This window comes from Planococcus citri, chromosome 2 (assembly GCF_950023065.1).
Source record: "Planococcus citri chromosome 2, ihPlaCitr1.1, whole genome shotgun sequence".
Classification (NCBI taxonomy): Eukaryota; Metazoa; Arthropoda; class Insecta; order Hemiptera; family Pseudococcidae; genus Planococcus; species Planococcus citri.
This window is the reverse complement of record NC_088678.1, coordinates 66,870,438-66,886,242: the sequence shown is the minus strand read 5'-3', so window position 1 is coordinate 66,886,242 and position 15,805 is coordinate 66,870,438. Positions and strand designations below refer to the sequence as shown.

Genomic DNA, 15,805 nt, shown 5'->3' with positions numbered 1-15,805 from the left:
AGAAAAAAATCAAAATTTTACAAAATTGACATAGAAAGTCGAAATTTATAATATACTCTATTCTCGACTTACTAAATCGATTTGAAACTGTTTTGAACCGTTTAGAGCAGGTCTGAAGCCTCCAGCAGATTTTTGAAGCTGGAGATTTTCACAAAATTTTATCCAATGTAGTTGGAAAACCAAAATTCATTCTGTAAACTAATTCAAATTTCAATAGGTACGCTATGAAGTTGACTGTAAGTAGTTTCTAGTCGTTTTGGAGCTTCTAGCGACTTTTTGGAAAATCCTGGAGTCTTTGGCAAATTTTTATAACTTGTAATTTTTACAAATTTTACCGAACAAAGTTAGAAAGCTGAAATTCACTCTGTACTTCAATTACAATTCGAAGTATACTGCATGTAATTCCAAGTGGTTTTGGAGCTTCCAGCGACTTTTTGGAAATTCCTGTAACTTCCAGTGACTTTTCGGAAATTTCTGTATCCTTCAGAAGATTTTTAGTGAGGGATCTCGAAATACTGCAAGCAAAAATTTTGAATCCCTGGCTTGAACTATTACATTTTTTTACCATTGGTTTCAAATTTTAAAATTTACATTAGGTATGTAATTTCAATTTTTTTCTCCTTCCTAAAGTTTTTGCATGACTTACAAAAATAACACAATTTTGGACGTATGCAAAAGTTGTGCAAAATAACCTAAAAGATGAAAAAAATGCATAAATAGTGTTCTCATTTTTGTCAAAAAAAAAATATTTTTTTTTTGGTTTTCAATATAAATTTTAAAATTTGAAACCCACAATTTTTACTGCAATCTTTTGTGGTTTTCTCATAAATTTTTTTTTCGAATTCTCTCTTCAATTTTCAAAAAAATAATAAAAAAAAAGGTCAAATATGGCCTACCTTAACAAGCACAAAATCACAAATCACAAGCATAGGTGCCAAAGTTGATTTGAGCAGATTTTATGGCGTTTCATGGAAAGTTGGAATTTCTAAAAAGTTGCTGAAGGCTTCAAAACGGCTTGAAGCCACCTGTAGACTGTAATCAACTTGAGACTTGAGATGACAGAAAAGGCTGAAAAGGGTATAAACTGAATCACATCTTTTTACGTTAAATCAAATAGTACTGAGAGGAAACGTGAATTTTTAATTTAATTTGTCAAATTATCAATTATAAAATCGCTGGACAAAAATATGGTTTTGAGATTCGAACTGAAGCCTGGAGAACACCAATTTCGGAAAAGCTGCGAGTAGGTAATAAGTAAGTAAAAGTGTAGATTTCCGACTTCATTTGGTAAAATATTGTGGGACTTGAGGAATTTAAAAAAAGTCGCTGGAGGCTTCAAAATCTAGATACTTATGGTCTATAACACTATAACTCCATTATTTGGTAAAATTTTCTAAAATTTTAATTTTGAAGGTTCGAAAATCTGCTACCTACAGTGACTATCAGTTCTAGAACTGCTAGAGGCTCCGCTCCACTGCTCCAGAACTGCTCGAAATGGTTCAAACTTCAAACCATTTTCTATTCCCAATTTCCCATCAATAGGGTATGGTATATCTCAAAGTCAATTTGTAAAAATTTTAAATTTCATTTTCCATTTTCCCCTCATTTTTAATTTTTTTGATCCAATTTCCAAATAATTTTATTTTTAAAAATCCACCAAAACTTGAAAGATGATAATAATTATGTTCTCCTAAAGGCTAAGGCTAAAATGATTTTTGTTGATGGTTATTTTTATTTTTTTTGCATGCTGGCATCAGGCATGCTCTTTTCTTCCACTTGCACTTTCCACTTTTCAAACCAGGACTTGGCCGTTGGCCCAAGGAGTAGCAAGGACAGAAGGACAAGTTTCCAAATTTTCTTAATTTTCCATAAATTTTTGCTTTAGGCTATAGCACTCCTATTGGGCACAAATAAAACTAATCCCACATCTGTTACTTCGCCTTGCAGGTCATCCAGGAGGCCTCAAATAATTTGACTTTATCAAAACTTATTTTCATTTTGAAAGTGAACTGATAGTGTTCCAATTTTGCATTTCTCGATCAATATTCTCTTTAATTCGGCTTAATTAATTGCAGTTTTTATCGTGTACAATATGATTGAACCTCCCCATGCATTATATCCTGATCCACAAATACTGTATGATCCAGATCCAGAAATTACGGTCAATATGATTACAGCCAACGGACCGATTTTAGGTGGTGTTTTTACCGGAGCAGGCGCCTACGCTACGTATAATTGGGCGAGAGGCAGACCTTTAAGAGCAAGTTAGTACAATGAATTAGATACCCAAGCTATATTAGCACTCATTTTATTCAATTTCAATCCTAGGTATTGTAGTACAGTGCTCTAATTTGTATCTCTGTCGTGTGAACAGGTCTGCCAGTGTATATCCCCTGGATTCTTGGATTCACCGGTACGTTTGTATATCTGTCAAAATTGTTCAAACAATACTATTCTCGAAGAGACACCATTCATAAACATTACATCAAGCTTCATCCGGAACTTTTTCCACCACCACGTTAGTTTCTATTTCAAATCATACTACGAGTAGTTTTTCTTTCAACTATCAATTCGATACGTAATTATTTATTCATGTTGTATTTCGCAGCTAAAATTTTAATCGGCGATATCTTGGAAGACTGGGGTCCTACGCGTTAGTTTTCAATACCGATGGAATGCTGTTTACAATAGGAGCAGTTTTTAAAAATTTATTTTTTCAACAAAAGGTGTTACATTGGATTCAACATTGACATGGTATTTAGAAAATATATGTTGGTCATTATTCTAGAAACACTCGATGAAAACCATGAAAGCAAAATGTAAATAAATATAAACGTAGTTAACATGTAAAATTAAATCGTTGATGATGTTCCGATGTGGTTTTCTTTAATCGTGTCTGATTAATTCGTTACTCATTTTCTTTCCGGACTGTAATTATCTCGTCCTGCTATTCCGGTACCTTCTGCGTCGCCAATCCACGGATATTTATTGGGACATTCTCGACAGGTTGTTAAATATCTATACGATTATCGAGATCGTTAAAAAATGATTATTTCGAAATATTTTTATAAATTTGTTTTTCTCATTTTACGTACCTGATTGCGGAGACATTGGCATCGGGTGGTTTGAACGATAAGGCACATTTATTAGGTAAATTACAAGCTGGAGGAGGAAAGTTTTCTTTTTCGCATCTCCACGGAGGATACGAATTGATATCTTTTTTACTTCTGGGCTCCGTCATCCAAGTTAAAGCTTGGGTCACAGTCACAAACCAAACATCCGGGCTAAACGAGCACCAAAAAAAGTGAGAATAATTTTACAAATTATACGTGAATTTTCGTTCACTTTTTCTCCCCATAATAATACGTTACCTACAGTGATCTCGCCCAGTCTACGAATTTATGTAATCCTTGTTCTAGTTCTTTTAATTGGAACCAATTTGTATGGAATGGCATCATATAAGGAGCTCTGTTTTGTTTGTAGTATCTTTCAAAATCTTCTTTCAACCATTCGAAAACTTCTTGAGGATCGTGATTGTGAAGTACGCATTGATCTAGGTAAGGGCAATGACCACCTTCGTAGCTTTCGACGAAATGAGCATTCAATGGTACTTCCCAAACACCTGTAATAATAGAAATTGGCCAGATTAGAATATGATTTAGTTATTCGGAGGATATATTTGGATTGAAATTTAACCTGGGAAGGATTTTGTGGGACATGAGCCAGCTTTACACTCGTGGGGTATTTTATGATCCAAAGTATACGGCCAGATTGGAACTTTCAAGGGAGGAACGCCGACAGAACTGTCGTAAATGTATCCGAAATCTTCCAAAACCTTGACATTTTAATTACATTATTAATATTTTGAACCTACAGATTGGAAAAATGCTGAAGGATGGATATTTACCGCGTATTGAGCATTTCTGCCAGGTTTCAAGAAAGGAGCTCTCATGCCGACTACGTCGTTCTTGGAGATATTTGCGAAGTGTTTCAAGATTTCCTTCATTCCTATCATTTCGCCGACCCATTCTTCGTATCCTTTATCTTGTAATCCTTGTTGCAGCCTAAAAGGAAATATATTTTAAAAAAATAGCTTAAGAATATTTTGAACTTGCTGCTGTGTAATTTGAAAAAAAAAAAAAAATAGTCCTTAATGAACTCAACTTACGATATAGTTTCTGTGCCAATTTCATGGCCTTCATGAGCCAACTGCTGGACTTGATTATAATCACAGTATTCGTGAGAAATGAAAAACGTTCCACGTATCGGGCATCCATTCGGATTCTTACGAGCAGGAGTAAACACACGTTTATAATGCTCAAAATTATTCAAATTTACTGCTCCATCGAACGTCAACAAGATTATTTGAGGAGTCTGCAAAATACCGTTGATAATTTACATGAAATTATAATCTTGATTGGTTGCCTATAAAAATTGAAAGCTCTTATTGCTCAATTTCTTTTCTTACATCTTCCGGATCTAAATCTCCAGGTATCCTGGTACCGTCTCTGGAGCAAAAACAGTACGGTAAATTGCACGTTGACAGATCACATTTCGTTGCCAAATCTACCGGAGGTTCCGTACTCGGAGCCACCGCTGTTGAAATTAAGTAACTATTGTTTTTAAGATTACAAGGATAAGGTTAGTGTTTGAATTCGGATTTTGATTAGCTTACTTGTGGGGATAGGGCCACATCTAGCTTCATTTTTGAATGTGCACAGTTTGCTGATATCGTCGAAGTATAATCCGGACGGACATCTGTTCACATATGGGTAATTGTCTACGCACTGTAAATCAACATTTTTGGATTGGAAATTAAATTTTTATTGTTGTTTTTTTTTTTTTTTTTTTTTTATGAAATAAGTTTACGAGTATAATTATTTAGGCGAAATCACTGCAAATTGGAACATTCCATTTTATAGGTATTTTTAAAATTTTCTCTATCGTGTTCTCTTTCTCTATTCTGTCTAGAACGGATGCAAAATTAATTTAGAAAGTTAAAAATTCAAAAAATCGGTTATTTTTGACTTTTGAGAATTTATTTTGAAAATTCACGATGCCAGAAAATTTTTGTAGAAAGGTTCACAAAGTACCTACAATTTCATTCATTCTAAAATACCCAATTCACCCATTTCTTTTTTTTTATTTTTTTTTTAGTTACGTATTTGCATATTTAGCTGAAGAACAAAAATCATTCAGATCTAAACCGATCAAAACGGATCTGTTCGGATTGAAAACTGCGCCATTTTCCGGATCAAATTTAATGTGATTAGACCTACGTAATTGGATTTAATTCAAGTGGATCCAACTCTGATCGAATTGAATCTCATGACCAAGAGATATGTATCATGATCCATTTGCATTAACATTTTTCAAAAAACCGATTAATTTGGAATTTGGGTACAAAACTTTTTTCCTGGTTAGATCTAAATTCTGAAAATTTTACCTCCCTCACTTACCTGCCAAATTTATAAAATAAATATTGTTATCAGTACCTAACTACGTAGGTACTTATTTTTCAAAAAAAAAATATCTCAACTTTCCGAAAAAAATTGAAATTTTATCTACAAATAGAACTCAATTTTTATGTTGAAAGATGAGTTGTTTAGTGTTGAAAAGTTGATTGTCTTATCCCAGTCAATTTTGGCTCCATCCAAAACATCATCAAGCAACAATTGATTTACTTATTTAAAAAAAAAAAAAAAAAAAATGAAAAAATCGTTGCGTTTTGAATATTTGAGCCATTTTTTCTGGATTTTTCGAAGAAAAGTTGATCATCTACCTGGGATGAAAAAAGTTCTCAAACTAATTAGATCAGAATTAATTTTTTTATTTTCAAAGATGTTTACCTACTTATTCAGTTGGATTAGAATAAATACCTAATAGAATCCAATTGGATCTGTGGATCAGATTAATTGACCTTCAATCAACGCCAATCGAACCAAATCAGGTTCAGTCACTCATGAAGTCATGACTCAATTGAGTGACTGAAAAAATTAAATCAAATTCGATTATGTACAAATGAATCCAGTTTTCTAATAAGTATTATCACTCAGGAAACAAAATTTTGGATTTAATTGGATACCTACCAAAGCTCGGAACGATGGCGTTAACTGTTACAACGACATCGCCAAAAACTGTTAACGATACTGTTGGCAACAGATTTTTCTTATCAGCAGATTATTCATATCGTTTTCTAACAAGTTTATTTGAAACGATGTCGTTAATAAAACTGTTGCCATCGCCATCGCTTTTGGGTACTGACTCACACACAGACACACTGGTGCTCTTATACGCGTGCGCAACCATTCATGCATTCATACAACAGATAAGGATTTCTTTTCCGATGCGTAAGCGATACCGAAATAATCGTTTTACGAAAAGTGATTGTAACAACTAACAGGTTTGGGTTTTATTTGGCGATACCGATTGTCAACAGTTAACAGTTTTAAACGATGCTGAAACTGTTACAACGACATCGCCAACGCCATCGTTCCGGGCTTTAATACCTACTAGTTATAATCCTAGATTTTGAAAGAAAAAACTTCATCCAATCGCCAATTGTAACAAGATATATTTAATGGGGTCCAATTGGGTTTGATTGCAGCTACAAATCCGCTTGGATCTAATCAGATATCAACAGTCAACACTCAGGGAAAAAAGTTTCACATCCAATTATTCAGGTAGATTTCAATCTGGTTTGATGGACTCCTTTTTGATCTGTTTGGCGATTTGGATGACGTCATTTTTTGGATTAAAATTAGATTTAATTAGCTTCCTACATATCCATGAATATTGTTTTTCTTGGGGAGGCGGGGATTTAAATTGGATTTACAACTTTTTTTTCCGCGCCAGGTCCGATTTCATCTGAAAATTACCACAATCCAGAGATGATCTGAATAGATCGATTTCGATCAGATCGGATCGGATCCAAACGCATCAGTTCAAGCATGTTCAGATCAAATCAGATCGGATTAAATTTAATTAAGATCTCATTGGATGGAGTCTGACATCTAATCTGACCAATCTGAGCCAATTAAACCCAATTAGGTATTGATCAAAAAACTGAATTGATCCAATTAGATCAGATTACTTTTAGTGTAAAATACTTAATTGGATCTGATCACATCAGATCAGAACAGATCCGAGCATTCCCTGGATCAAATTTGATCTGATCACATCATATCAGATCAACGTTTTGATCGAATTACAAGATCTGTTGATACCGGATCGGATCCAACAGGGAAGCCCTGATTGGATCCGATCAAATCTGAATAGACCTTTTACCGGATGTATTTTGATTGATCAAATGCAGACATTTTCTGGATCCAATTTGATCTGATCAGATCTGAGTTCTGATCTGATAAAATCTGGTTTGACCTGATCAGATCCGACAATGTTCATGGCGCGAGCCTCTGAACAAATTTAATAATCCAATCAAAACTTTGATCTGACTGACCAGAACTTAGAACTGATTAATCTGCTTAGGCCAAATTGGATCCATAAAAATGTCAACATCTGTTCACGTCCAATCAGATCAGATCTCCCCATTGAATCTGATCAAATTGAAGTCAATCAAAACTGGTGAGGTTAAATTCTATCCATGAAATGTCCTGATGTGTTCAGAATCAGATTCAATCAGATCCCTCAACTCGATCTGATCAGATTTAATCCGATCAAAACTTTGACTTGATCAGATCTGATCAGATCTGGTTGGATAAAGTTAGATTCATGGAATGTTCGGATCTGATAAAATCTGATCAGGTTCAATTATTTTCTGCTGGGCACAATTGTTCAACATACTTCAACATACTTATTGGATGATAAACTAAACTACCTAGCTCCATTTCCCTCTTTTTTCCCAATACCAAATTGCATAAGATCTTCTTACAACTATAGGTAGGTATCTTCTGATCATAGGCGCCGCAACGGGGGGCCAGGGGGCCGTGGCCCTCCAAACTCAAAATTGGCTGCCAAGCAAAATCCGTACTCATGTAAAAAAAAATTTAATTTTCAACTCTATCGTCATCTTTATATGCTTGAAAAAAATGAAAATCTCGAAAAGTCAAAAAGTCTGGTTTTTTAGGAAAATGCAAATCAGGTCAATATTTGAGTGACATCTAAAAATGACTTCTTCAAGGAAAACATCAGCAGTGATGAAATTTTGATCACACTACAAAGACATCGTCTTTTATACCTCTTGAAATGCTGATTTTTGAGAGATTTTGCTCTCGCTTCGCTCGCGCTGTTTGCTTTTCTGTTTTGCTTCTCAGATTTAGAAAAAAAAAAATCATCATTCAAATTCCATTGTTTCATGCTTCTCAAAATAATAATTTTCGTGAGCGTTTGCCCTTGCTTCGCTCGGGCTCATTTGCTTTTCAATCATCTTTGAATTTAAAAAAAAAGTCGTCAGTTGAATTTTAAAATTTTGAAGCAAAATGATGAAGTTTTTAGAAAAAACTCGTCATTGTGTAGCCCAAAATTTCTTTAGGGTGAGCTCTGGTTTTTAAAATTTTCCTTTTTTTCCCAAGTTTTTATTTTGAACTAAAAATAAATATTAGGTATATTTTTTTTTAAATTTTGAAACACTGTTTTAAACGCGAATGAACGAATATAGGCAATTGGGCACCCAACTAAAATCATCTGTATTACGTAAAAAAAATACATGCTCCTGGTAATCTGCTTTTATAGCTTGCCCCCCTCCCCCCAGAAATTTGACCTCAGCGGCGCCTATGAATCTGATCAAAACTCTGACGATGTAACCCTACCGGCCACATATCTCTAATAGACGGAATATTTATGACTGTAACAGCTTTTCAGCTATTCAGCCATTCCGCTAATTATTAGATATCTTTCAGATATTTGTAAAAGTTGTTAAAATATTCCATTTCAAGTAACGTCTAATAGTTAGCTATCAGCCCAAATTTAAAATATCTATTAGAAACAAATTTAAGATAGCTAAAATATATCGTCTCCAGGTATTAAATAACTAAACAAAAATTTACAGCTATTAGATGTCAAATAGATATACAGTAAATCAGTATGAATTTTTGTCTGGTGACAGATATACTTTAGCTATCTATTTGATGTCCGAGTTCATTCAGATTTAAACCAATGAGCAAAAAATTAAACAAGAACTTCAGTACTAAAATTTTTGTGATAGAAGGAAGAACGTGTCGTATCGGAAATGAGTATTTTCGTTATTTTGTATTTGAAAGTGATCGATTTTTTACTAAAATGCGTCGAAATCGCAATAAATTACAATAAACGAGTTTTTAAATCACATTATAATTTGTTTTTTCTTCAATTTTGCTTTTTAATAAGAAAATACATATTCTAAAACGCGTTTTTTTTGTGTAAATGTGAAGAAAATTTAAAGTGTTTAAAAAATAATAAGTGACAAAGCTTCTAGTAGGTAATTTAGTTTTAATCTAAGAAGAATTCACGAAAAATAATGGCAAAATGAAGTCAGCAGCATGTTCATTTTATCTATAGTAAGTTGATAGGTATTGGTATTAGGTATAATAATTGACACAAAAGAAACTTATGATTGTGTAGTGTACAAGTAAATTATGGAGTGTATATGATTAGATACCTAATCGTGAATTTCTTATTCTATGTTAATTAGGTAACTTACTGATAAGGTGAATACCCACCTACGAGTATGCTGCTGACATCATTTTGCTAGGTATTATTTTTCTCTAATTACACCTGAATCACTTGAAACTTTGTCACTCATTATAATGTTACCTATTATTTTTTGATCACTTCAAGTTTTCTTTAAATTTATTCAAATAAACAAGTTGCAGATTGTTAAAAGTACCTTCATTTTGCAGGGCGAATTTCAGTCATTTTAATAGCTGAGAAACATCCAATAGATATCTGTAAAGCATTATGGCTACAAGGCAATGGAGAATAGATATCTATTCTTTGGCGCATTGCAGCCATAATGCTTTACAGATATCTATTAGCCTTGTATTTACCATGTAATACTACATAAAAGGTACTTTCCTGTTATTAAAACAAGGTAATTTCAGCTATTCCAGTTATCCATTAGCTGTATCTTTGGCTCAAAAAAATATCTAATAGATGTCTATTAGACGTTTGTGGCCGGTAGGGAAGTAAATTTAGTCAGATCAAATTATTTGGATTTGGAAAACGTCTGAGTTTGATTACCTACATCTGATCTAAAAGGCCTATTCAGATCCGATCAGATCAAATTAGATCTTCCTTATTGAATTTAATTCTCGGCATCAATAAGTCTATTCCGATCAAAACGTTGATTCGTTATATGATCTGATTATCTGGTCAGATAAAATTGGATTCAAGGAAAGTCTGGATCTGATTTGAAGTGATTGATTTAATCTAATCCAGTTGGATATCGCATTGGATAGATTCTTATGCAACTAGATAAACATTTTATAATACATAATGTATTATAAAACTACATAGATATCAATTTAGGATCTAGTTTGATTTTTAACTTTTTTCCCTCCTATAACGAAATCAGCAGACTTTTTTAGGGATCCTAATTCCGAATTCCTTTTCAAGCTGAAGGTTCATTATACCTACCTATCTGTATAAATAAACTCACTTGATAAAATCGTTTACAAGTAGCTGGATCTGCGAAGTTTCCATTTCCTTGGCCTTCAGGACATGTAAAGTCTTCATTTGCAGTTTCTCGTTTTGATCTTACTTTATAAGCATGATTTTGACTTCTAACTGTAAAAAAGAAAAAAGAAAAAATTACATAAGTTCTCATTTAGGAGGTACGTCTTTCTAAAGGATTAGGCATTATTCGTTCAGTTCACTCAAATAGGTATGTATTTCTTTTTCAAGAACGTTTCATGTTCCTTCATCATGAACACATCTCCACTCCAGGTATATGAGATAGAAGGTACCTAACTCCAGCATAATGCACCGCAGAGTCGCAGACAAATACGTATAGGCAGAGATTAAATAATTTATATATATGAGCGCACCTCGTGTAGGTACTACAGCGATGACTTGTAAATTGAAAGTGTTTTTAACTGTTTCTTTGGTAACGAATTCAACATGCATCATGTTCGGAATAACTTGGTTTAACGTTAATAACTTAATTATTTCCACGCTTTCACAAAGCTGGTTGCTTCCCATTGTAGTCAGCTCTATCAAAGGAAGTAACTGGTCACGTATCTTTTCTTGTCTGATAAAATACCAAATACAGAGGTGCCCATTTATTTATTAAAAACTCTCACGCCATAAAAATTTAACTTTATTTGAATACGAGATTATCAAAAAGCTGTACCATACCTCTTATACTATAGATTCGATACCTACCTACCTAACTCGCACAGATGTAAACATCTCATACAAGTACAAAAAATAAATAAAAAGTGAAATGTGAAAAATTTTTCGAATCGTTTCGAACATTGATACAATTTCTCTTTGTATAGTATACTTATGTGGTACTAATTACTCTGTACGTTAATTAAATCTCGGTTAAAGTTTCATCATATACGAGCCCAGGTTCTGAGAGCCAGTATAATGAAACTAAAAGTGACAATAGTGTTAATATTTTAGTTCATATGACGACGGGAGGTGTAGATGCAACATATACTGCCGGAGAGTCCGTTATTATAATGTAGGTACCTCTCTACCTATGTGTATCTATACCGAATGGTATCAATGCCGTGGGCATATATTTCGTAATAGTAAATAACATGTAGGACGTGAACTTCACTAAGCATGAAATTACATATGCTAAACCTAATAATACTGCATTAGTTTACAAGTGTGATGCTCGCCATGGCGAAAGTAGACAAATATTTTAAACAAACCTACCTCCCTACTACAAAGAGGTAAACAATCGTAATACCTACACGATGTACCAAAAACAGTCTCTTCTGCGACAAAAATTCAGTCACAGGAATCTCTCAAAAGTTTACAGAATGGCTCAAGGTGGAATAAGCCAAGTTATCGAATTTCTCAGGATGACGAATACAACGATAGGTAATTATACTCGTATCGGATACGAAAAGCCTTATATTTCGGTCCTTGGAAGATGTTTTCGTTAATTTTTAACCTAATGAATGCGTAGGTGATTAGAATACCTAAATTTGTGGTCAGCAATTAATACGTGAGAGGTTACTTTTCACTTGGAAGCAACAAATAATGACAAAACGACCATGGTGAGTTGAAATTGTCACGATATTAGAAGTTCATTGAACCATATATGCAATACGATTGGAGACATTTCACCAATTGCGTACATTCTCATATGTACAAGAGTGATTTACACGCGTGCAATGTGCATTGTCTGCAAAAAGGCAGCTGTCTGTTCATTTTCTTCATGTTTTCCGACACATTGAACAGCGAAAAAAAATTCGTAATGAGAACAAGGTCTTTCCATAATCCATTTTGTAGAATTCCAAAATTCAATTTGCAGATCCCTCGATAACAAGAGCATTTTGAGGCTGCCTTCGAGACCTCATCATCAAAAAGGATCAGTTTGGTTGGTTTGTGTGCTAGAATAGGTACAGCAAACTCAACACCAACGCTGGGTACCTTCTAAATGGGTAATTCTTTCGAATTAATGCAACGTCAAGGCCACACGTTCGCTCAATTCCCACTTTTATCTCATCTTCAATCGTAAATATGACATTAAATTAAAATAAAAGAAACAACTTGGTAGTCCAGACATTAAATCTCGATAATTATCGTTGCCCTGGCGGCTTTATAAACATGCAACACAAAATGAATTTAATTGAAATACGCTGATAGCATCGAAACGTATGGAAATTTCATTCGAGATGGATTTTAGTAGGTACACAGGTAGGTAGGTAGGCTCAACGTTCGAATGTGTAGTATAGATTGAATATATCAAAACGTGGAACACATTTGACGAATTTTTTACCAGCAAATATCTTCGATTAGATGTGACCAGAACACGTGCTCATCCACGACCAAAGATTCAAATCTGTCTGGGTGAAATTTTCTCTCCCAATTAGAGGAAAACTATCACTTTTCCCAATAAAAATATCTACTCATAGGTATTAGCTCTAGATGGAATATATAAATTCATACCTGTACATAGACTAGCGACTAACAAGGTGAATATAATTGACTTTTTCATTATCACTTTATAAATACACGTAAAATAATGGTCTACGATTCGTAAAAAAAAATTATTCGTTTCATCGACTCGTATAACAACACGTCCACATTTTCATAACTGCGAGCGCAATGCGACTCTACAAATTGCCATAACAGACTGGTTGTGGCAGTGGCTCCATTCGGATCATTCCATGGCTAATAAAGATGCGATGAAGAATCGAGAGAACCGGTTGTATACTTTCCCATTGTGATATTGCATATCCATTCCACATGGCCTTATCATTTCATTGTTACTTACCTATACTATCGCGATCGAATCACCATCATCATCATCATCACCATCGAGACTGCTGGAGAAGTCTCGAACCACGAAAAACCAGATTTTTAAATTGGAATTGTTTCAAAAAATCAAGCTTTTTTTCCATTTCGTCGATATAGCAGACTTCTTTGCGGTCATTTCGCATCTATTTTTAGTCCGATTAACGGTAATTGCAACTGTACTAATGTTGGATCAATTTTTTTTCTTCTTCTTCGCGGCCTTGAATTGATCGCGATCGCGATCACGACTCTGAGAGATGTGAAAAATGTATAGATCATAGGTATGTGCTGCTGAGACGACTTTTACTGTGTCACGTGAACTTGACCCGAGAGTATGCGGTAATTCGCGACGATTTTTTAGATCTTTTTTTTCTTTCTTTCTTAGGCGCGTTTCTGGTTGGAATAATTACACGTAACGAGACGAGATGCCTTTTGGTACTATCCAGATATGATTTCTAATTGGCAACTTGATGCTGGAAAGTCATTATGAGAACTGGTAAAAGGTATGAAGAAGATGAAAGTGAATAATACATCGGAAATCTTAAATAGGTAGGTAGAGGTACTTATAACTTGGCAGTAGAGACTAAAAATATACTTTTGGATGGATTGTTGGGCTGCGATAAGGGAAGAGCTCATTTGAAAATTTTGAAGATGAGTTTTTTTTTCAAGTCGAAAATTTTATTTATGAAATATAACATCAACTTAAACACGTTTTGAGGGTGGTCATTTTAGGAAAATATTCGGAAAAAAGAGGTTTTTGGCATGGCAAGAAATTTGAAGCATTAGTTGAAACAGGGAAAAATTCGATTCATTAGTGTAGGTACAAAGGGGCTTCAATAAGTAAGGTCAAAGTGCTCGAAACTCGGGAAGGGTAATAGCTAGGAACTTGAAATTTTGTGGCAATACTGATCACACCAAAACGCACCACCTGTACAAGTTTCAGCTTGATCGGTCCAGTAGTTCCGGTTTTATGGTCGCGTAAAGATGTCGAGTGATGATGAGTGCGTGTCCAATGTTTGCGAGGAGCAAAGAGCTCAAATACATTTTTTAAATTTCGAAAAAACTGCGCCAAAGGACACCCATGCATGTCTGCTGATGATGTATGGTGAAAAACTGTAAGTTTGATGCACATTTACAAGTGGTGAAAGACTTTCAATTCCGGGCGCATAAGTCTAAAAGATGCCAAACGAAGTGGTTGGCCAGCACACGTTTCTACCGACTTGTTAAAAGCGAAAATCATCTTGAAAACAGCTCCTATGGAAGCATCTGATTTAAGGCATATAGCCTGGACACTAATATTCCAGTTTCCTTGAATACACACTTCGATTTTTGCGTTTAACAATTCGGTAGAAACGCGAACTAGCCAACCCCTTCATATGGCATCTTTTAGGCTCATAAGCCCGAATTGAAAGTGTTTCACCACTTCTAACCGTGCTTCAAACTTAGTTTTTCACCATGGAACATCAGCAGACGCGCATAGATGTCCTTTGGTTCAGTTTTTGCAAAAATTTAAATTTGAGCTTTTCGCTCTTTGTGAAAGTGGGACACGCACTTTTTGTCATTTAAATCTTTACACGACTATAAAACCGGTACTACTGGACCGATCAAGCTGAAACTTGTACAGGTGGTGCGTTTTGGTGTGATCAGTATTGCCACAAAATTTCAAGTTCCTAGCTATTACCCTTCCCGAGTTTCGAGCACTTTGACCTTACTTATTGAAGCCCCTTTGTATATGCAGGTATCATTAAATTTCTTTACATTCAATTTCTCCCCCAAACTATTTGAAGAGTGATATTCAAAAACTCGCTTTGTCCATTTTTATCAAAGTTGGGTTTTCAGTGGTACCTGGTAGATCAAGTATTAACTCACATTCCTACATCATCAACCTACCAAAATGAGGTGTTAAACTCACCTAAATAGCCAATTCACTAAAAATTAAAAAAAAATAATGTTCCAAAACGCGCTTTGTCCATTTTTATTGAAATTTTTTTCAGCAGTATTTAGTGGATGAAATGTATACCTACACTCCTACATCATAAATCCACCCAAATAAAGTGCTAAATTCGCCTAAAAAGCCAATTTACCCGTTTAAAGGAAAACTGTTTTTCCTCTCTCCTGAAAAGTTATGAAAATGGACAAAGCGAGTTTTGGAATATCACTCTTCATTTATAAAAACGCATAAAAGAGGCTAACAAAAAAAAATAACCTGTTCAGTTCAATAATTAAGACTCTCAGAGTGGTCTAAACTTTCAAAAATAATCCAAAAATGGCATGATTAATGGCCAATGATTACCAACTCCAAAAATCATCGTTTCTAGTTATCATAACAAATTGATACCGACAGACAAAGAAATATTATTTTTGGAGATCCAAAATTTTCAAAAATCTATCC

General features: G+C 34.3%; 2 protein-coding genes across 2 annotated transcripts; one reads left to right on the top strand and one right to left on the bottom strand.

Annotated features, from left to right (window-relative positions):
* Nucleotides 1-1,974: 1,974 nt before the first annotated feature.
* On the top strand, nt 1,975-2,875 carry ND-B14.5B (NADH dehydrogenase (ubiquinone) B14.5 B subunit). The gene is made up of 3 exons (XM_065352463.1): nt 1,975-2,264; nt 2,375-2,518; nt 2,609-2,875. The coding sequence occupies exons 1-3, from the start codon at nt 2,093-2,095 to the stop codon at nt 2,656-2,658; spliced, it is 366 nt and encodes a 121-aa protein (XP_065208535.1). The 5' UTR covers nt 1,975-2,092; the 3' UTR covers nt 2,659-2,875.
* On the bottom strand, nt 2,695-13,276 carry Cda4 (chitin deacetylase Cda4). The gene is made up of 10 exons (XM_065352462.1): nt 13,066-13,276; nt 10,595-10,722; nt 4,676-4,787; nt 4,469-4,596; nt 4,169-4,374; nt 3,908-4,064; nt 3,697-3,835; nt 3,376-3,622; nt 3,096-3,284; nt 2,695-3,018 (listed from the first exon to the last, which is right to left on the bottom strand). Exons 1-10 carry the CDS (start codon nt 13,112-13,114, stop codon nt 2,913-2,915), a joined length of 1,461 nt encoding a protein of 486 aa, XP_065208534.1. The 5' UTR covers nt 13,115-13,276; the 3' UTR covers nt 2,695-2,912.
* Nucleotides 13,277-15,805: the final 2,529 nt, after the last annotated feature.

Excerpts from the sequence above, each read along its gene's own strand:
- ND-B14.5B (XM_065352463.1), top strand. The coding sequence starts at position 2,093 with ATGATTGAACCTCCCCATGCATTATATCCTGATCCACAAATACTGTAT. Across the intron at positions 2,265-2,374 it reads AGGCAGACCTTTAAGAGCAA|GTCTGCCAGTGTATATCCCC; the intron begins GTTAGTACAATG and ends TCGTGTGAACAG. Across the intron at positions 2,519-2,608 it reads GGAACTTTTTCCACCACCAC|CTAAAATTTTAATCGGCGAT; the intron begins GTTAGTTTCTAT and ends TGTATTTCGCAG.
- Cda4 (XM_065352462.1), bottom strand. The coding sequence starts at position 13,114 with ATGAAAAAGTCAATTATATTCACCTTGTTAGTCGCTAGTCTATGTACA. Across the intron at positions 4,375-4,468 it reads GAGATTTAGATCCGGAAGAT|ACTCCTCAAATAATCTTGTT; the intron begins GTAAGAAAAGAA and ends GGTATTTTGCAG. Across the intron at positions 3,019-3,095 it reads GCCAATGTCTCCGCAATCAG|ATATTTAACAACCTGTCGAG; the intron begins GTACGTAAAATG and ends ATAATCGTATAG.